The sequence below is a fragment of the Takifugu rubripes genome, unplaced genomic scaffold (genome assembly GCF_901000725.2).
Source record: "Takifugu rubripes unplaced genomic scaffold, fTakRub1.2, whole genome shotgun sequence".
Taxonomy (NCBI): domain Eukaryota; kingdom Metazoa; phylum Chordata; class Actinopteri; order Tetraodontiformes; family Tetraodontidae; genus Takifugu; species Takifugu rubripes.
In genome coordinates, this window is record NW_021821643.1 from 215,298 (window position 1) to 235,124 (window position 19,827).

General features: G+C 50.9%; 4 protein-coding genes across 7 annotated transcripts; 2 read left to right on the forward strand and 2 right to left on the reverse strand.

Annotated features, from left to right (window-relative positions):
- Positions 1–613: 613 nt before the first annotated feature.
- LOC115248616 (UPF0415 protein C7orf25 homolog) lies at positions 614–2,760 on the forward strand. The gene is made up of 2 exons (XM_029832371.1): positions 614–733; positions 1,380–2,760. The coding sequence occupies exon 2, from the start codon at positions 1,396–1,398 to the stop codon at positions 2,638–2,640; it is 1,245 nt and encodes a 414-aa protein (XP_029688231.1). The 5' UTR covers positions 614–733; positions 1,380–1,395; the 3' UTR covers positions 2,641–2,760.
- Positions 2,761–2,991: 231 nt separating this feature from the next.
- Positions 2,992–8,507, forward strand: LOC101065618 (E3 ubiquitin-protein ligase RNF31-like). 4 transcript variants are annotated; one of them, XM_029832369.1, is made up of 18 exons: positions 2,992–3,132; positions 3,716–3,806; positions 4,118–4,183; positions 4,290–4,456; positions 4,764–4,876; positions 5,312–5,409; positions 5,489–5,691; positions 5,768–5,950; positions 6,034–6,243; positions 6,321–6,377; positions 6,493–6,582; positions 6,656–6,761; positions 6,877–6,995; positions 7,061–7,174; positions 7,234–7,300; positions 7,367–7,460; positions 7,579–7,747; positions 8,117–8,507. In XM_029832369.1, exons 1-18 carry the CDS (start codon positions 3,088–3,090, stop codon positions 8,222–8,224), a joined length of 2,100 nt encoding a protein of 699 aa, XP_029688229.1. In that variant the 5' UTR covers positions 2,992–3,087; the 3' UTR covers positions 8,225–8,507. The 4 variants fall into 4 exon arrangements, with proteins under 4 accessions (XP_029688229.1, XP_029688227.1, XP_029688230.1 ...); XM_029832367.1 differs by having other exon boundaries at positions 6,034–6,216; positions 6,279–6,377; XM_029832370.1 differs by having other exon boundaries at positions 6,034–6,216.
- On the reverse strand, positions 8,003–11,406 carry LOC101065850 (inositol monophosphatase 1-like). Its single transcript, XM_029832372.1, has 10 exons — positions 11,274–11,406; positions 10,901–10,979; positions 10,303–10,436; positions 10,088–10,196; positions 9,403–9,447; positions 9,184–9,292; positions 9,004–9,112; positions 8,787–8,938; positions 8,546–8,720; positions 8,003–8,365 (listed from the first exon to the last, which is right to left on the reverse strand). Exons 2-9 carry the CDS (start codon positions 10,961–10,963, stop codon positions 8,587–8,589), a joined length of 855 nt encoding a protein of 284 aa, XP_029688232.1. The 5' UTR covers positions 10,964–10,979; positions 11,274–11,406; the 3' UTR covers positions 8,003–8,365; positions 8,546–8,586.
- Positions 11,407–16,483: 5,077 nt separating this feature from the next.
- Positions 16,484–19,338, reverse strand: LOC115248617 (inositol monophosphatase 1-like). The gene is made up of 9 exons (XM_029832373.1): positions 19,323–19,338; positions 19,105–19,231; positions 18,354–18,487; positions 18,172–18,276; positions 18,049–18,094; positions 17,859–17,979; positions 17,689–17,800; positions 16,784–16,935; positions 16,484–16,717 (listed from the first exon to the last, which is right to left on the reverse strand). Exons 2-9 carry the CDS (start codon positions 19,162–19,164, stop codon positions 16,599–16,601), a joined length of 849 nt encoding a protein of 282 aa, XP_029688233.1. The 5' UTR covers positions 19,165–19,231; positions 19,323–19,338; the 3' UTR covers positions 16,484–16,598.
- Between the last annotated feature and the right edge of the window lie 489 nt (positions 19,339–19,827).

The following is a 19,827-nucleotide window of genomic DNA, read 5'->3' on the forward strand; positions in this document are numbered from 1 at the left end:
ATTCTTTTAGAAAATAAGGAATCTATCAAATAAAACAAGACATGTTGTATTTGACTGTATGTATCAGAGCATTTACACAAAGTTTCACATCCCGATATCTGTATGGGTACCGAACATAAATCACTTACACAACCATGAAAAAATTAAAGGTGTAAAATAATGTTATGGATGTTTAGAAGAAATATATTTAACTTAAAAATAGGTTTCATGGTGTTAAAACCTTTTTATTAATTCGATTCTAAAAATATATGTAAGTATCGTGAAAATATTGTTGAATGGAAGATTGAACATGTTAAGATTTAAACGTTTTAAAGAAATTAGATTAAAATTCAAATCCCCCTTTTACAGGAAAAGAAACTCCAATATCAGGACGTTAACTAACGCTGGAACTATAAAGAAGGAACTTTATTTTTATGGCAGGTTTCTGACGTTGTTTTAGTTATTGTCCTTTTTGTCCCCGAATATTTATGTTGGGAATTTTTAATGATTCATTTTCTTTGGTTATTTTTTACTTTTGTTCTGTGTATTATCGTTGTGTGTAAAATGTCACAAAAACTGAATTAGATAAAAGAATATTTTAATAAACAAGGAGAAGGAAGATACGGCAGAATAAAAGGACGGACCAGAAATCACGACATTCTACTTCCTGTCAGTGCAACAGCGGTAACGCACGGAACTGTTAGCCGATACCTGTCACCAACTAACCTGGTTTGTTCCACGCCTCGCTGTCACCGTAAGTCAGTTTGATTCGTTTTTCATCGTTTTCCTGCATTAAAGTGACCAGAAGTACGACTTTAGGAAGTGCTAACAGCTAACAGCTAACGCAAAGTCAGAACGCTGCGAGCTAAAACACCAACTGGCCTCGTATGTATACATCTAATTAATGGGCTGACTGACAAGACTCGCGCACGCACGCACACCTACGCACGCACGCACACAGTAAGTGTGTTTATAGATATATTTATACACTATACAGTTACACTTGAATATATAAAGATCATCTGGTAGAGGTCTGTGGGATGAGATCGTGTGTGTGTAGAGAAGGAACAGACGCATCCATCCGTCCATCATCCATCCGTCCGTCATCCATCCATCCATCCATCCGTCCGTCATCTGCAGCTTTAGCAGCATGTATCTCTAACAGATGATTGTGGCTGTGTTCTTGGGGTGAATCTAAAAGGTTCCCTGAGGGTTTAAATCGAACACTTTTATGTTATTTGCTGTCTTGTCTTGTTCCCTTGCTTTTATCTCCATGTTTGGTTTTTGTTGTGAGCAGCTGAGACTGGCACTGACAGCTAACATTAGCTAACATTAGCTGACACGATGTGACAACCGACCACGTTTCAGGTGTTGACTCGGGTGTGTTTTGTCTTGTGCAGGTATAATGAAGAAGACATGTCTCTGCACAACATGTTGCAGCAACAAATCAGCTCTGCTCAGGCATTGCTGCTGAGGGCCGAGAAGCTGTTTCAGGGTGTGGAGGGCCACCAGAAACTCTGTGGAAAGATCCGAGCAGAGCTGCGCTTCCTGAGGCGGGTGGAGTCAGGGGAGCTACAGGTCAAAGAGTCTCACCTGCACAGCACCAACCTGACCCACCTGACGGCCATCGTGGAGTCAGCCGAGAGCGTCGAGGGCGTGGTCTCTCTGCTCCATGTCTTCAACTATCAGGATGGTGACGGCGTCAGACAGAGCCTGGTCGTGGATGTGGTGGCCAGTGGGGGACACACCTGGGTGAAGGCAGTGGGCAGGAAGGCAGAGGCCCTGCACAATATCTGGCAGGGGAGGGGCCAGTATGGCGACAAGAGCATCATCAGGCAGGCGGAGGACTTCCTGCAGGCCAGCCACCAGCAGCCGGTCCAGTACAGACACCCCCACATCATCTTTGCTTTCTACAATGGTGTGTCCTGTCCTATGGCTGACCGGCTCAGGGACATGGGGATCTCCGTCCGCGGGGACATTGTTGCTGTCAACATCATGGCTGCACAGGAGGGAAGAGAGGAGGAGCTGGAAGGTGAGGAGGAAACGGATGAAGAGGAGGAGGAGGAGGAGGAGGAAGCTAATTCAGAGCTGACGCGGGTCGACCGCGGCACAGTGGTGGCCAGCCTGGCGTTCCCTGCTCAGGTGCAGGTGGAGGAGTGTCCGCGCGTTAACCTGGACATCACCACCCTCATCACGTACGTGTCATCGCTGAGCCACGGCCGCTGTCACTTCACCTTCAGGGAGCCGGTGCTGACGGAGCAGGCGGCCCAGGAGCGCCAGCAGCAGGTGCTGCCTCAGCTGGACGCCTTCCTGGAGGGAAAAGAGCTTTTTGCTTGTCGCGCTGCCGTCCATGACTTCCAGGCCATTCTGGACACGCTGGGTGGGCCGGGTGAGAAGGACCGAGCTCAGAAGCTGCTCGCTCGCCTCCACCTCGTGGACGACCAGCCGTCGGAGCGCACCATGCACCTCACACGCACCGCCAAAGTCAACGAGCGATCGCTCATGATCTTTGGCACCGGAGACGCACTGAGAGCCGTCACCATGACGGCCAACAGCCGGTTTGTCAGGGCAGCAGCCAATCAGGGAGTCCGATACAGTGTGTTCATCCATCAACCCAGAGCCCTGACTGAAGGCAAAGAGTGGAGGGCCACGCCCGTCTGACGGAGACATTTCCTGTGCCGCTGGACTCGGTCAGCTGACCAATGGAGAGGGCTTTCAATAAAGTATAGTGATGATTGAGTAGATGTGATGTCAAAGATTTAATAAATCATACAAATCAAACTTCAGTTTCTCTCTGCCACTGTGAGGAAAACTAAACCAGAACTTGTAGGATGACCATCAGTCCGGTCCACCACCTGCTGGGCCTGTCGGGTTTATTTCACTGGAACACATAGTTCATCAGCCTTTTTAACGCTGGAGGCCGCCTTGCTGGGAGATGAAACGCCAACAGGTAACCTGGTGGAGCAAACGAGTGACCTCAGCGGAGGCGTCTAACGTGCTTTTAATTTGAAGGGCAGCTGTGGGCGTGTCCAGCCGGAGTTCCTGTGGCTGCAGACTCGGCTCGTAAGTCGATGAATAAACACTTTATGAGTTACGTTTGGGCTCAAAATGCTGCCCGTCGGAGCTGAGGAAGAGCTGCGGACTTTAAGGGAGGTAAAAGTAAAACTTTAAAGTTGAAATGCGTCAAACTAAACTTTATGTAAATCAGCATCAATTTGCACTGACCTGATGCGAACCGGCTAGAAAAGCTAAATGCTACAAACAGTTTAAGCTAACCACCTTCTGGCCTCCTGTCATTCTCCCGCGCCATCTTTCTTCGCTTCCGGTCGTCTTTCCTTCTTTCCTTTCTTCTCTTTTCCACCCCTTTATTGTCACCTTTCTTTTCCTTTTCTAATTGAATCCTGCTGGCATCTCCTCATGCCCCCCTCGCCCCTCCCCTCCTGTTGCACTCCCCCTCCCCCTCCTGTTGTACCCCCCCTCCTCTTGCACCTCCTCCCCTCCTGTTATATCCCCCTCCTCATCTTGCACCTCCTCCCCTCCTGTTGTACCCCCTCCTCCTCTTGCACCTCCTCCCCCTCCTCCTGCACCTCCCCCTCCTCCTGTTATACCCCCCTCCTCATCTGCCTCCTCCCCTCCTGTTATACCCCCCCTCCTGTTGCACCTCCTCTTGTACCCCCCCCTCCTGTTGTACCCCCCCTCCTGTTGTACCCCCCCTCCTGTTGCCCCTCCCCCTCAGTGTCACTACAGGTATCCAGAAGAGACTCTGTATGACCTTCAGAGGGTCCGCTCTCAGTTTCCTGACCTTCGGCTCTTTGTGGATTTTTACTGTAAGTAAAAGTGAAGCTCCTCCAGCTTTGATGTCTGAACACCACCACTGTTCTCCTCCCGGTTCTGGTGGCCTCTCGGGGCCAGAGTTCAGCTTTGATGACTGAAACATTTAAGACTAAAGTCAGTGCTTCAGACGTTTAGCGTAGCGGCATCTTCATGACGCCAGCAGGACCTGGACACGTCCTCTGATGAAGCTCCAGCAGGTTCAGACCCGCGGACTGGAGAATCTGCTCCTGCTTCTGTAGCTCTGAGAAGATGCTGAGTGATAATGAACCCATGAGCTGAAGGTGACCTGTTGACCTCCTGACAGGTTTTCTAAACAAAGAGAAGAAGCGGCTGGTCCACCTGGCCGGGACCCTTCCCGTCCTCTATGAGGGTGAGTTCTGCTTCAGTACAGACAGATTCTGTTCTTGTCAGTTTTGAGTCACTTCATCTGGTTCTGTCTGGACCAACGTGGTGATTTTATTTTTATCTTTTGACAGGAAGTGAGTATAATATCCCAGTGTGCATCTGGCTACATGAGACGCACCCAGTGTCCCGCCCCCGCTGTTATGTCTGCCCATCTGTCTCCATGGTAATCAATCCATCCTGTACATGTGTGGATGCTACTGGGATCATTAACCTGGACGGCCTGAGGAACTGGACCCACGTAAGACCCACAGAACATCTCAGATGGTGCCCAGGTCACCTTAGCTCAGACACGACAGGTTCCACAGGCAGCAGCCCCCAACGCAGCGCTGAGGGGGGCAGCATCCTAGGTGTGTGTGTGTGTGTGTGTGTGTGTGTGTGTGTGTGTGTGTGTGTGTGTGTGCGTGTGTGTCTCCTGTCAGTGAGGAGCTCCAGAACTTTAACTCGATTATCTTGATTTTCTACACAACAGCTTCTTAAGTCTTTGCTAATGTTGTTTTTATAGCTCATGAATATATTTGTTGAGAACTATTTGTGGTTCCTGTCAGGGAGTTTCCAGCCTCTCACTGTTGGTGTCAGACATGGTGCAGATGTTCCAGAAGGACACGCCCCTTTACGACAGGTGTGCTGTCGGGCCGCCGGCACCAGAGTCCGACAAAAGGTCAGAAACCAGGAACCGCTCGCCGGCCACTGGTTTAACAGATTAAATGACTGTTGCACCATCAAGTTCCTTTTATACAAGTTTTTATTTTATGACCCAACGTGAACATAATGTTAATGTGGAATCACCTGTGTTGGTGGACACGCCCCCCGCGTTGATGGACACGCCCATTTACGGCCCCGTGTCGATAGACACGCCCCCTTGTTGTGGACACGCCCCCTTACAGGCGTTATTTCAAAAAGCTGCTGCTCCAGTTTTTGTTCTTCTGCTGCTGGAAACTTGCAGAGTTCTGAAGGGCCCGTTTGGACCTCTCACAGGGTCAGGTTGTTACCGCTGGACCTGGAGCTCAGATCTGAACCTAGAAGCTTCAACAGCATCAGTGGTTTAGTGAGGAAGCTCCCTCTGACAAGAGTTCCAATTGTGACTGTTCCACAGCAGGAAGCTGAAGCCAGGGAAGTCGTACGCGGAGGAACTCATGGGAATCGACTTCAGCTCTCCCCCCTCCTCATCCTCCAACTCCTCCTCCTGCTCAGGTAAGACAGGACCAGGACAAACCTGAGAGGATGGGAACTATCAAAGTGATCCTAGTCCAACTCTTCTCGGTCCACCCAGCTGTAGAACCTCTCAGCAGGACGCTGGGTGCTTTAACACTGGCCTCAAGGCCCAGCAGGGACCCTCAGGGGGGGTCACAAGCACCAACAGGGGCAACCAGGAAGGGGGAGAAGGCTCCAGACTCTGGACCAGCACCTGGGAATCCTCCAGTTGGTACGGAGAAGGTTCAGCCCCATCCAGGAACTAAGCTGGAGTATCTGAAGGTGAAGAGGACTGCGGTCTTCAGCCGTGGGCTTTTTCAGGACCCAGCAGCCTCTTTCTGTCTGTGTCCACCTTCAGATGGCGGCTCTGCTCCCTCCAGACCGGGCCAAAGTCTTCCTGTTGCTGATGTCCACGCCGGGCCACAGCTTCACCCTCGCTGATGTTCTGGAGGCCGTGCAGCTCAACAGGGACTTCCCATCAGCGCTCAAGTTCCTGAGCCACAGCTGCCCCATCTGTCAGGAGCAGGTGTCCTTCAGCCAGGTGAACGATCGGTCGCCCCCGCGCCGCTCCTCTCCACCCGCCCGCCGCCGCCCCTTCATCCTCTCTGTTTGTACTTCCTGTAGATCATCACGATGACTCATTGCTCCTGCTTCCTGTGTCAAACCTGTTTTAAGACCTTTTTCTCGTCTGCAATTAAAGAGAAGAGTATCGATCTGCTGGTTTGTCCTCAGTGTGGCAAACCAGAGGTCAAAGATCCAGGCCGGATGGAGGAGTCCATGGACTACTTCAACCTGCTGGACACACAGGTGAGCCCACCTGGTCCACCCACACAGGTGTGAGAACGGGCGTTGATGTTGTTTGGTTGCAGATTCGCCACTTCCTGCCTCCTCATATCCACGAACTGTTTCAGAGGAAGCTCAGAGACCGAGCTCTACAGGAGATGCCGAACTTCAGGTGGTGTTCTCACGTAAGCCCGTCAAACATCTGGATGCTAGGAACCGCGCACGTACGTGCACGTGCACGTGCGTGCACCGCCTGATGGACGCGTGTTCTGTAGCTGTGTGTGCCTGGGTGTGTTTCAGTGCTCCTTCGGGGTGCTCCATGAAGCGGACCGGCTGAGGATGGACTGTCCCAGCTGTAAGAAGAGCACCTGCAGCCAGTGCCGATCACCTGTGCGTCCCACACAGACCGGATGGTGACCCACTCTGACCCTGACCCTGAACCAGCCTCTCTGTGTGTTTGCAGTGGTCCCCTCAACATCAGGGTCTCTCCTGCCAACAGTTCAGGTTGTGGCAGCAGCAGAACAAGGTGGACCATCACAGCACTCAGCTGTGGAGCTACAAGAGCTTTGGTACGAACCCAGCAGCACCAGGACGGAGCAGCTGGTGCCACGCGCCTGGCTTCAGGTGTCAGAACCATTCCCAGAGCTGGATGACAGGATGTTCTCTAACCTCTGTGCTCCACAGCGTGTCCCAGCTGCCAGTGTGTCTTCAGCCTGTCCAGAGGAGGGTGTCTGCACTTCACCTGCAGCCAGTGTCAGCACCAGTTCTGTGGAGGCTGCAGCCGCCCCTTCAGTCTGGGATCTGTGAGTTCTCCGTCCCGTTCATGTGGTGGCTGCCAGATGTTTGGGAATGACCTTTGTCCCCTCAGGAATGCCGTTTCTCTGCTGAGTGTCGCACCAGAGGTCTCCACGCCCACCACCCCAGAGACTGTCTGTACCACCTGCGGGACTGGAGCGTGAGCCGCCTGCACCTGCTGCTGCAGGTAGGGGGTGTGAGAGAGCATCTCCAGCTCTACCCAGTGCTGACATGATGTTTCCTCAGCATTACAGAGTCTCTCCCACCTGTCTGGAAGCTTCTGAGGGCAGCTCACCTGCCAGCTGCTGCACAGGTAAACGGTGTTCACCGGACCGCACTGGTCAGGTGAACTGGATCAGGCTGACCCGTTTGTGCGCAGGGACGTGCTCGGTTCTGGAGCTGAGAGACGACAGCAGCAGACAGGAGGAGGCCTGTGGACGAGCCGCTCTGCCTGGACACAGAGGCTACTGCGAGTAAGACCAGCGCTCCCAGTTCCTGCCATCGTTCCCAGCGCCGTCCCACAGAGTTCAGCTGTACAGGTGCATCCCTACCACCATCAGGTGTACAGTCTCCGCCCATTTTCCCCGGCAGGGTGCACTATAAGGAGCGTCTGGTGGAGCTGGTGAACCACTTCGGCTGTGACCCCGTGATCCTCTTCAGCCCCGCAGAGATGAGAGCAGAGCTGCAGCGGTGGAACGTGGTCGTTCCCCCCCCGAGTCTGGACGAGCCGGAGCGGCTGTACGTGCACCGCCTCCGCCTGGTGAGTGGACCCCCCCACACACACACGCACACACACGCACGCACACGCACGCACACACCCCTACCACACACACACCCCCCACACACGCACACCCCCCCCACACACACACACACCCCCCACACACATGCACACACAACCAAAAACAACCTGAAAATCCCCTCACAGATTTTTTAAATCTTCCAGTTTTTTTTGCATCTGCTGTGAAATCAGTTACTTTTTACTTTCTTTATGAACACAAACTTGAAAATATGAAGCTTTTGAAATTGAAATCAGCGTCACTTTATTTTCTTTAAAAACAAGTTAGAAAGTGAAGTTACATTAAAGTGGAGCAGCGACAGCCAATCACAGCAGGACGCCTCTGTGTTTCAGACTCTGACCAATCGCGTTCCTCTCTGGAAGCTCCCATCAGTGGTCCAGCACCATGGCAACTGCCCCCCTCCCCCCTCTGCTGGGGCTCCTCACGCCCTCACAGACTGACTCCGCCCATTCCTGGCTGTGGCGCCACCTGCTGTTTCCTCAGTATTACAGCTGCGCTCTGATTGGTTACAGTAAAAACAACTAATAGATGTACAACTACTCAAAAAGCTGATCAAGGTCTCCAGACATGTTCAGATGTTCCTGTAGATCAAAGCAAACAGGCGTCCATATGGTGCACGTATGAAATTAATCATTCAATGTTCATTCTCCTAATGTGAAGCATCTGTGTAGATTATGTTTGAATGCTCGTTTGTTACTTTAAAGCCGTCTGGTATCAACTGGCTGATGTCATGTCTTGTTCCGCCTCATCACCGCGTCTACCTTCATCTGTCCCCCGGGACAACACCCACTTCCTGTTGTCCTCAGGGGTCTGCGCCTGGTGCTGCCGCGTCGTCTCTGGCCGGCGCGTAGGCCTGGATCTCCCCGCTGATCCTCTCAGCGATGGTTCTGTTGTTGGCAGCGATCACTCTTCGGGACATGAGGTCAAACGGTCCTCCTGAAGACAGACGGACAACAGGCGGGAGATTCAGGGAGTCGGGGCTCAATCCTCACGGTCCTTTACCCTCCACGTCCATCAGGACTCCTCCCGCCTCAGAGACGATGAGGGACGCAGCTGCCAGGTCCCAGACGTGCATCCCGATCTCATAATAGGCTTCAACGCAGCCAGAAGCTACCAGGCACATGTTGATGGCTGCGGTCCCGGCGCTGCGAATGCTGGGGACACAGACGTTCAGTCACAGACAGCTGCACCAGGTCGGACCGTGGGCCGGCGCCGTTACCCGTGCACTGGGATACACAGGATGTTCCTCAAGCTCGAGAAGATCTTGTCGACCACCTCGGGGTCTCGGTCGGATCCAAACTCCGTGGCGATGATGGACTGTTTGATGGCTGAGAGGAAAAACCAGCGTGTGATCAGAAGCAGGATGTTTATGGTGCCTGGGAGATGGTGACCTCCTGACCTTTCTGATCAGAGACCTGCAGCGGGTCACCGTTGCAGAATGAGCCCCTCCCCCTCCTCGCTGTGAACATCTTGTCTTCCAGACAACTGTAGACGACACCAAACTCCACCTGGAGGAAGGCCAAGAGCGGCTCAGCTGCTGGCCCGGCCCGCTGGCCCGGCCCGCTGGCTCGGCCCAGCAGCTGGCCCGGCCCGCTGGCCCGGCCACGGCGGCACTCACCTGCTTGTTGACGGAGAATCCAATAGAAACAGCAACAAAGGAAATCTGTTGGGAAAAACCAGACTGGGTCATAACCGGGTCCAGACCGGGTTCAGCCTCAGCTGCTGCAGGGCTCCATTTCCCATAATGCACTTCTCTCTTCCTTCAAAAGTTCCATCATGGCTGACCTCAACTGTCACTCCTTTATTAATTATGTGGATTTAATCTAGATCTGTTTAATGTAAATCTGTTACCACGGTAACCGGCTCAGTTAGCAGGAATTAGCCAAGAATATTTTTAGTGTCTCCTTTCACCAAAAAACTTTTTCTTCCCTCATTCAGGGTAAAATCCTAAATAAGAGGGATGGAGGGAAAAGAAGAGGGGAGGAGGGAAGAGAAGGGGGGAGGAGGGAAGAGAAGGGGGGAGGAGGGAAGAGGGGATGGACGGAAGAGGAAGAGGGAAGAGAAGAGGGGAGGAGGGAAGAGAAGAGGGGAGGAGGGAAGAGAAGGGGGGAGGAGGGAAGAGGGGATGGACAGAAGAGGGGAGGAGGGAAGAGAAGAGGGGAGAGGGAGGGGAGAGGGTGTTGGCAGCATCCTCTTGCTTATCTTTTCTAGGAGGTCGTGACCCTGACCCTTATTTTAAAACCCTTTTTCCCAGATGATGTTGGGTAGAGGTGGTGAAGCTGGCAGCTACCTGTGGGCGTCACCCACCTGTGGACAAAGTTGGTTGTCCCATCAATGGGATCAATGATCCAGGTGGGCTCATCAGACAGGACACAAGGTTCACCTGCAGCCACAGACTCCTCCCCTATGAACCTGACACACACACACACACACACACACACATAATGAAACAGCCTGTCTTTATAGTCAGCCACCCCTCATTTGTGAGGAGTTACCTGAAGGGGGAGGAGCTTCTTACCTGTGTGTAGGGAATTTCTCCTTCACTGATTGGATGATGAGCTGCTCCACCTTCTGGTCCGTCTGTGTTACCAGGTCAACAGAGGAGCTCTTCACCATCACCATCCTGTCCTCCAGCAAAGCCTCGCGCACCACCTGATCAAAACAAGTGATGGCGCTGTAACCAATGCACCTGATCAAGCGTCGTGGGTTCAGGGCACCTGGTGACCTTTGCCCTTTGTGCATTCTGTCTGGGTCAGAGAGGTCAGACTGGTTTCAGGGGCTGGTGCCTCTGCTGCTCCTGTTTAAGTACAGAAGTTCCAGCCAGTTGCTGGAGGATGAACTTTGACCTTCACAGGTGGAGCTGCTGGGATGAACATCACCTCCTGGTCTCAGGCCATGGTCCTCAGGAGAGGTAGCCCTCCAGGTTTAGAAGTTTAAGAAGGCCAGTCTTTAACTCACTGGAGAAATCGATGGAAGCTGTTTCTACGGCAACATGGACACTGATGAAAAAGGTTCATTTCATGTAGCTACCGGCCCTCCAATAACCCATCAGAGAGACTCCTAACGATCGAGAGGAAAAACTGATGCTACATTTACACACACACACACACACACACCTGTCCAGCGCCTCGCGCAGCGCTGACGGCGTGGTCCATCGCGTCCTGCCAAAGGTCAGTCATGCTGGACTAGTAGTCCCTTTTTTAGACAGAAAACAGGGACCAGTGACCCAGAACCATGTTCACGGAACACGCAGAGAAAAGAGTCAACAGCCCACATAACTCAGCACAGTAATTTATATAATAATGATAATATACATCATCGTAAAAATGCAGCCCTAACCCTAATATGCAGTATAACGGATCTCCATTTCTGGTCCACGTCATGATTATCAAATCAGTTATTCCTTCTTCTGACCCACGAATTACAGATAAACGAAAGTTACAAACATTTGTTGGTTAAGTGCTGCTGACTGAAAAGATAAGAACGAACCTGCTTCGTTGATCTGCGGTTCCGGTTCTGATTCTCTTCCTCTGTGGTGAAATGCGGACCCGCAGCGGCGCTGCTGCCCCCTGCTGGACACAGCGCGCAGTACCGCTACTTCACCTGACTGACGCCTTTCTTCCTGGTAGAGGAGAGTTTCCTGCCTCTTACTCGTTCGGGGTCACACTCTGGATTTCTCCAGTTGAAATGAAGTTTAAATCTGAATTGATAACATGATTGTGCTTGGCTATATCACACAGCTGAGTTGAAAATATAAAGCACATTCCTTTTGTACAGTAATTTAACATTATATAACCCGTGTACGATTCCAGAAGTCAACGGGTGAAAGGCAGGACTTTAATCGTCTCTGATTAATCTGATATTTGTGTTTCTGTGGGAGAAAACTGGACCAAACCACCACAGCCACGTGAAGACCACGAACACAGAATCAAAGCCTCAACCCTTTGAACTACCTCGTAACACGGTCAAGCAAAATGACCAAAAAGGTGACGCTGAAAGCAAAAGACATATTTGCTCCGTTCGCAGTTACGTGAAGAAAAAAAGACGCACGCGTGCGCACTTACGCGCACATAAGCGGACATGCTCGCACACTCGAACGTAATGTTTTTTTTTAACGTAATATTTGGAAAGGTATATTGTGCATGTGTGTGTGAGTGAGTGTGAGATTGAGTGAGAGAGTGTGAGATTGAGTGAGTGTGTAAGTGACTGAGTTCCTTAAACACACACGCGCACTTACGCGCACTTACGCGCACATAAGCGCACTTACGCGCACATAAGCGCACACGTGCGCACTTACGCGCACACAAGCGCACACGCGCGCACTTACGCGCACATAAGCGCACATTCGCGCACACTCGAACGTAATGTTTTTTTAACGTAATATTTGGAAAGGTATATTGTGCATGTGTGTGTGAGTGAGTGTGAGATTGAGTGAGTGTGTAAGTGACTGAGTTCCTTAAACACACACGCGCACTTACGCGCACTTACGCGCACATAAGCGCACTTACGCGCACATAAGCGCACACGTGCGCACTTACGCGCACATAAGCGCACACGCGCGCATACTTGCACGTAATGTTTTTTAACGTAATATTTAGAAAGGTCTAATGTGCATGTCTGTGTGTGAGTGAGTGTGAGATTGAGTGAGTGTGTAAGTGACTAAGTTCCGCAAGCACACACGCGCACTTACGCGCACACGTGCGCACTTACGCGCACATAAGCAGACTTGCGCGCATACTTGCACGTAATATTTTTTAACGTAATATTAAGGTCTAATGTGCATGTGTGTGTGTCTGTGTGTGAGAGAGCGTGAGATTGAGTGAGTGTGTAAGTGACTGAGTTCCTTAAACACACACGCGCACTTACGCGCACTTACGCGCACATAAGCGCACTTACGCGCACATAAGCGCACACGTGCGCACTTACGCGCACATAAGCGCACATTCGCGCACACTCGAACGTAATGTTTTTTAACGTAATATTTAAAAGGTCTAATGTGCATGTGTGTGTGTCTGTGTGTGAGTGAGTGTGAGTTTGTAAGTGACTGAGTTCCTTAAACACACACGCGCGCACACACGCGCACTTACGCGCACACGTGCGCACTTACGCGCACGTAATGTTTTTTAACGTAATATTAAGGTCTAATGTGCATGTGTGTGTGTCTGTGTGTGAGAGAGTGTGAGATTGAGTGAGTGTGTAAGTGAATGAGTTCCTAAAGCACACACGCGCACTTACGTGCACATTCGCGCACTTACGCGCACACTCGAACGTAATGTTTTTTAACGTAATATTTAAAAGGTCTAATGTGCATGTGTGTGTGTCTGTGTGTGAGAGAGCGTGAGATTGAGTGAGTGTGTAAGTGAATGAGTTCCTAAAGCACACACGCGCACTTACGCGCACACACGCGCACTTACGCGCACTTTCGCGCACTTACGCGCACACACGCGCACACGTGCGCACTTACGCGCACATAAGCGCACATTCGCGCACACTCGAACGTAATGTTTTTTAACGTAATATTTAAAAGGTATATTGTGCATGTGTGTGTGAGTGAGTGTGAGAGAGTGTGAGATTGAGTGAGTGTGTAAGTGACTGAGTTCCTTAAACACACACGCGCACACGTGCGCACTTACGCGCACATAAGCGCACTTACGCGCACACAAGCGCACTTACGCGCACATAAGCGCACATTCGCGCACACTCGAACGTAATGTTTTTTTTAACGTAATATTTGGAAAGGTATATTGTGCATGTGTGTGTGAGTGAGTGTAAGATTGAGTGAGTGAGTGTAAGATTGAGTGAGAGAGTGTGAGATTGAGTGAGTGTGTAAGTGACTGAGTTCAGTAGGCACGTGCGTGCGCACGTAATGTTTTTGTAACGTAGTATTTTGAAAGGTCTAATGTGCATGTGTGAGTGTCTGTGTGTGAGTGAGTGTGAGATTGAGTGAGTGTGTAAGTGACTGAGTTCCTTAAACACACACGCGCACTTACGCGCACTTACGCGCACATAAGCGCACTTACGCGCACATAAGCGCACACGTGCGCACTTACGCGCACATAAGCGCACACGCGCGCATACTTGCACGTAATGTTTTTTAACGTAATATTTAGAAAGGTCTAATGTGCATGTGTGTCTGTGTGTGAGTGAGTGTGAGATTGAGTGAGTGTGTAAGTGACTAAGTTCCGCAAGCACACACGCGCACTTACGCGCACACGTGCGCACTTACGCGCACATAAGCAGACTTGCGCGCATACTTGCACGTAATATTTTTTAACGTAATATTAAGGTCTAATGTGCATGTGTGTGTGTCTGTGTGTGAGAGAGCGTGAGATTGAGTGAGTGTGTAAGTGACTGAGTTCCTTAAACACACACGCGCACTTACGCGCACTTACGCGCACATAAGCGCACTTACGCGCACATAAGCGCACACGTGCGCACTTACGCGCACATAAGCGCACATTCGCGCACACTCGAACGTAATGTTTTTTAACGTAATATTTAAAAGGTCTAATGTGCATGTGTGTGTGTCTGTGTGTGAGTGAGTGTGAGTGTGTAAGTGACTGAGTTCCTTAAACACACACGCGCGCACACACGCGCACTTACGCGCACACGTGCGCACTTACGCGCACGTAATGTTTTTTAACGTAATATTAAGGTCTAATGTGCATGTGTGTGTGTCTGTGTGTGAGAGAGCGTGAGATTGAGTGAGAGTGTAAGTGACTGAGCTTTAATAAAAAAAGACTCCTCAAGAAAGCCAGACCCCAGTTTTTTTATTAAGTTTTTTATTAAGTTCCTTAAACACACACGCGCACTTACGCGCACTTACGCGCACATAAGCGCACTTACGCGCACATAAGCGCACACACGCGCACTTACGTGCACATTCGCGCACTTACGCGCACACTCGAACGTAATGTTTTTTAACGTAATATTTAAAAGGTCTAATGTGCATGTGTGTGTGTCTGTGTGTGAGAGAGCGTGAGATTGAGTGAGTGTGTAAGTGAATGAGTTCCTAAAGCACACACGCGCACTTACGCGCACTTACGCGCACACACGCGCACTTACGCGCACTTTCGCGCACTTACGCGCACACACGCGCACACGTGCGCACTTACGCGCACATAAGCGCACATTCGCGCACACTCGAACGTAATGTTTTTTAACATAATATTTAAAAGGTCTAATGTGCATGTGTGTGTGAGTGAGTGTGAGAGAGTGTGAGATTGAGTGAGTGTGTAAGTGACTGAGTTCCTTAAACACACACGCGCACACGTGCGCACTTACGCGCACATAAGCGCACTTACGCGCACACAAGCGCACTTACGCGCACATAAGCGCACATTCGCGCACACTCGAACGTAATGTTTTTTTTAACGTAATATTTGGAAAGGTATATTGTGCATGTGTGTGTGAGTGAGTGTAAGATTGAGTGAGTGAGTGTAAGATTGAGTGAGAGAGTGTGAGATTGAGTGAGTGAGTGTAAGATTGAGTGAGTGAGTATGAGATTGAGTGAGTGTGTAAGTGACTGAGTTCAGTAGGCACGTGCGTGCGCACGTAATGTTTTTGTAACGTAGTATTTTGAAAGGTCTAATGTGCATGTGTGTGTGTCTGTGTGTGAGTGAGTGTGAGATTGAGTGAGTGTGTAAGTGACTGAGTTCCTTAAACACACACGCGCACTTACGCGCACTTACGCGCACATAAGCGCACTTACGCGCACATAAGCGCACACGTGCGCACTTACGCGCACATAAGCGCACACGCGCGCATACTTGCACGTAATGTTTTTTAACGTAATATTTAGAAAGGTCTAATGTGCATGTGTGTCTGTGTGTGAGTGAGTGTGAGATTGAGTGAGTGTGTAAGTGACTAAGTTCCGCAAGCACACACGCGCACTTACGCGCACACGTGCGCACTTACGCGCACATAAGCAGACTTGCGCGCATACTTGCACGTAATATTTTTTAACGTAATATTAAGGTCTAATGTGCATGTGTGTGTGTCTGTGTGTGAGAGAGCGTGAGATTGAGTGAGTGTGTAAGTGAATGAGTTCCTAAAGCACACGTGCGCACTTACGCGCACATTCGCGCACACTCGAACGTAATGTTTTTTAACGTAATATTTAAAAGGTCTAATGTGCATGTGTGTGTGTCTGTGTGTGAGTGAGTGTGAGTGTGTAAGTGACTGAGTTCCTTAAACACACACGCGCGCACACGTGCGCACTTACGCGCACACGTGCGCACTTACGCGCACGTAATGTTTTTTAACGTAATATTAAGGTCTAATGTGCATGTGTGTGTGTCTGTGTGTGAGAGAGTGTGAGATTGAGTGAGTGTGTAAGTGAATGAGTTCCTAAAGCACACGTGCGCACTTACGCGCACATAAGCGCACACTTGCGCGTAATGTTTTTTAACGTAATATTTAGAAAGGTCTAATGTGCATGTGTGTGTGTCTGTGTGTGAGTGAGTGTGTAAGTGAATGAGTTCCTAAAGCACACACGCGCACTTACGCGCACACACGCGCACACGTGCGCACTTACGCGCACATAAGCGCACATTCGCGCACACTCGAACGTAATGTTTTTTTTTAACGTAATATTTAAAAGGTCTGATGTGCATGTGTGTGTGTCTGTGTGTGAGTGAGTGTGAGATTGAGTGAGTGTGTAAGTGACTGAGCTTTAATAAAAAAAGACTCCTCAAGAAAGCCAGACCCCAGTTTTTTTATTAAACTTTAACAACACACGTGCTTCGGGAAAGCATGACTGACCCCCTTCCTCTCTGGGGACCTGCATCCCACACAATCCGAACACGTGCACATTTAGCGCCCGTCATCATCACGCTGACAGGGAAACGCCCGGATGAACGGGTAAATGCGACCGGCCACGGTGGCGGAGCTGGCAGCGAGGACCCTCCTGGACATCATGTCAAACTCTGAGCCTGAGGAGACACACACATGTCAGAGGGTGCACCACTGCAACCTGCCATCTCACCGCATACACAGACCGTCTGTATCCATGACAACGCCTCCTGCTTCCTGCACAATCAAGGCAGATGCAGCAATGTCCCAGCAGTGCATCCCAATGTGATAGTAAATGTCAGCTGCACCTGTAGCCACCTGACACATGCTAACTGCTGCTGTTCCCAAAGCACGGACTCTGGAACGACACCGGCAACATGTAAACAAAACCACATCAGCAACATGAGCAGAGAGCTGGGAGGAGTCTGGTGGGTGGAGTCTGGTGGGAGGAGTCTGGGGAAGGGGTCTGGTGGGAGGAGCCTGGGGAGGGGTCTTGTGGGAGGAGTCTAGTGGGAGGAGCCTGGGGAGGGGTCTGATGGGAGGAGTCTGATGGCAGGAGCGTGGGGGAGGGGTCTGGTGGGAGGAGTCTGGGGGAGGGGTCTTGTGGGAGGAGCGTGGTGGGAGGAGTCTGGTGGGAGGAGCCTGGTGGGAGGAGTCTGGTGGGTGGAGCCTGGTGGGAGGGGTCTGGTGGGAGGAGTCTGGGGAAGGGGTCTGGTGGGAGGAGCCTGGGGGAGGGGTCTGGTGGGAGGAGCCTGGGGGAGGGGTCTGGTGGGAGGAGTCTAGTGGGAGGAGTCTGGGGAAGGGGTCTGGTGGGAGGAGCCTGGTGGGAGGAGTCTGGGGAAGGGGTCTGGTGGGAGGAGCCTGGGGAGGGGTCTGGTGGGAGGAGCGTGGGGGAGGGGTCTGCTGGGAGGAGCCTGGGGGAGGGGTCTGGTGGGAGGAGCCTGGGGGAGTATGATGTAATGAGTTTTGTGGGAGGGGTCTAGGGGAGGAGTCGGGGTGTATGATGTAATGAGTTTTGTGGGAGGAGTCTGGTGGGAGGAGTCTGGGGTGTATGATGTAATGAGTTTTGTGGGAGGAGTCTGGTGGGAGGAGTCTGGGGGACATTCCTCACCCATGCACAGGAAGTTTGAGCAGTCTTAAAATGTTGGAGGTCATGGTGGACAGAGCAATGTCATCACGCTCCGCCCCAATCTCAGTCACCACCACACACTGGTCCACGTCTGCTTGGAGGGAAAAAAGCTATCAGCGCCCCCTCGGGACAGGTATGACGTCACATGCGGCGGTACGAGGGCACCTTCCTGCGCCGAGACGTGCAGCTGCGTCTGGTTAGGAACGCTCCTCTTCCTCTCTGAGCGTAGAACATTTTATCATCCACGCAACTGTACACGATCCCAAACTCTGTCTAACAGACACAGAAGACCTGTGAGGTCACTTCCTGTGCCAGATCTGCCAGGTGTGTTCATGTGTTTACCTGCTTGTTGACAGCGAAGGCGATGGAGATGGCCACAAATGGAAACCTGGTCAAACGTACATTACATGGTCATAGATGGCTGACGGGCGGCCACTGATCACTGCGGTATTGATTACTCTTCACCTATGGACGAAGTTGACCGTTCCATCGATGGGGTCAATGATCCAGGTGGGACTCTCGGTCAGCTGGAGACGCTCACCTGCAGCCACAGACTCCTCCCCTATGAACCTAAGACCAACAGGACACCTGCTAACTTCCTGCCTGCTGTCTCCTCACAATCTCCTCATGTGTTCCTGCAGCAGAACCTGTGCTCGGGGTACTGGTTCTGGATGGTTGAGATGAGGATCTTCTCCACTCGCTGGTCTGTTTCTGTCACCAAATCAGCCGGAGAACTTTTCAGCTTCACGCTTTTCTGCTGGTCGAACGCTGACAAAATGATCTAAAGACGCAAATCAGAAACAACAGCTCGTTGGTGAAGGTTCCACCACCCAGGTCCGAGGAGCCTGGTAGTCCTACAGCCCAGGACAGCTGGACTGAAGACCAGCAGAACTCCAGCAGAGATGTCCAGTCAGCCGGAACCAGAACACAGCTGCAGCAGTAGTTATAGCAGTAGTTATAGCAGTAGTTATAGCAGTAGTTATAACAGTAGTTATAGCAGTAGTTATAGCAGTAGTTATAGCAGTAGTTATAGCAGTAGTTATAACAGTAGTTATAGCAGTAGTTATAGCAGTAGTTATAGCAGTAGTTATAGCAGTAGTTATAGCAGTAGTTATAGCAGTAGTTATAGCAGTAGTTATAGCAGTAGTTATAGCAGTAGTTATAACAGTAGTTATAACAGTAGTTATAGCAGTAGTTATAGCAGTAGTTATAGCAGTAGTTATAACAGTAGTTATAACAGTAGTTATAGCAGTAGTTATAACAGTAGTTATAGCAGTAGTTATAGCAGTAGTTATAGCAGTAGTTATAACAGTAGTTATAACAGTAGTTATAACAGTAGTTATAACCGTACTAGACTAGTATTTATACTGGCACGAGCACTGATAACAGCAGTTTTACCTCCTTCGTCTGTCTGACAACTGAAAGACCAAAGTTCAGGCAGTCGGTCCAGTCGGCCATGAAGATGGTGAAGGAGCTGAAGCTGGAGATGATGATGATGATGACGATGATGGTGATGAAGGTCGGACTTGAAATGAAACGAGAAGAACAAATGAGTGTAAAGTCTGTTGTAACGGGAGAGAAGAAACCAGGAGCCATGAAAGGGACGTCTGTAGAACCTCTGGAGGAGCAGACAGGGTTAGAAGAGCAGCAGGTGACCTGAACGCCTGGGAAGAATGTGGACGCCTCGCAACCTTCTCTCTTCTCATACCTTCATCCACCAACCAGCTCAGCTCCTCCCCCCATGTGACACGTTCATCCAATCCCAGCTGAGTTCAGGCAGCCGACCTTCATCACCCTCCTCCTCCTCCGAGCTGTTGTAGACGCAGCTCCTCCTCCTCCTCAGAGCTGTTGTAGACGCAGCTCCTCCTCCTCCTCAGAGCTGTTGTAGACGCAGCTCCTCCTCCTCCTCCTCAGAGCTGTTGTAGACGCAGCTCCTCCTCCTCCTCCTCCTCCTCAGAGCTGTTGTAGACGCAGCTCCTCCTCCTCCTCCTCAGAGCTGTTGTAGACGCAGCTCCTCCTCCTCCTCCTCAGAGCTGTTGTAGACGCAGCTCTTCCTCCTCCTCCTCCTCAGAGCTGTGGTCCTCTCCACAGCTCTCTGTCGTCCTCCTCCTCCTGCTCCTC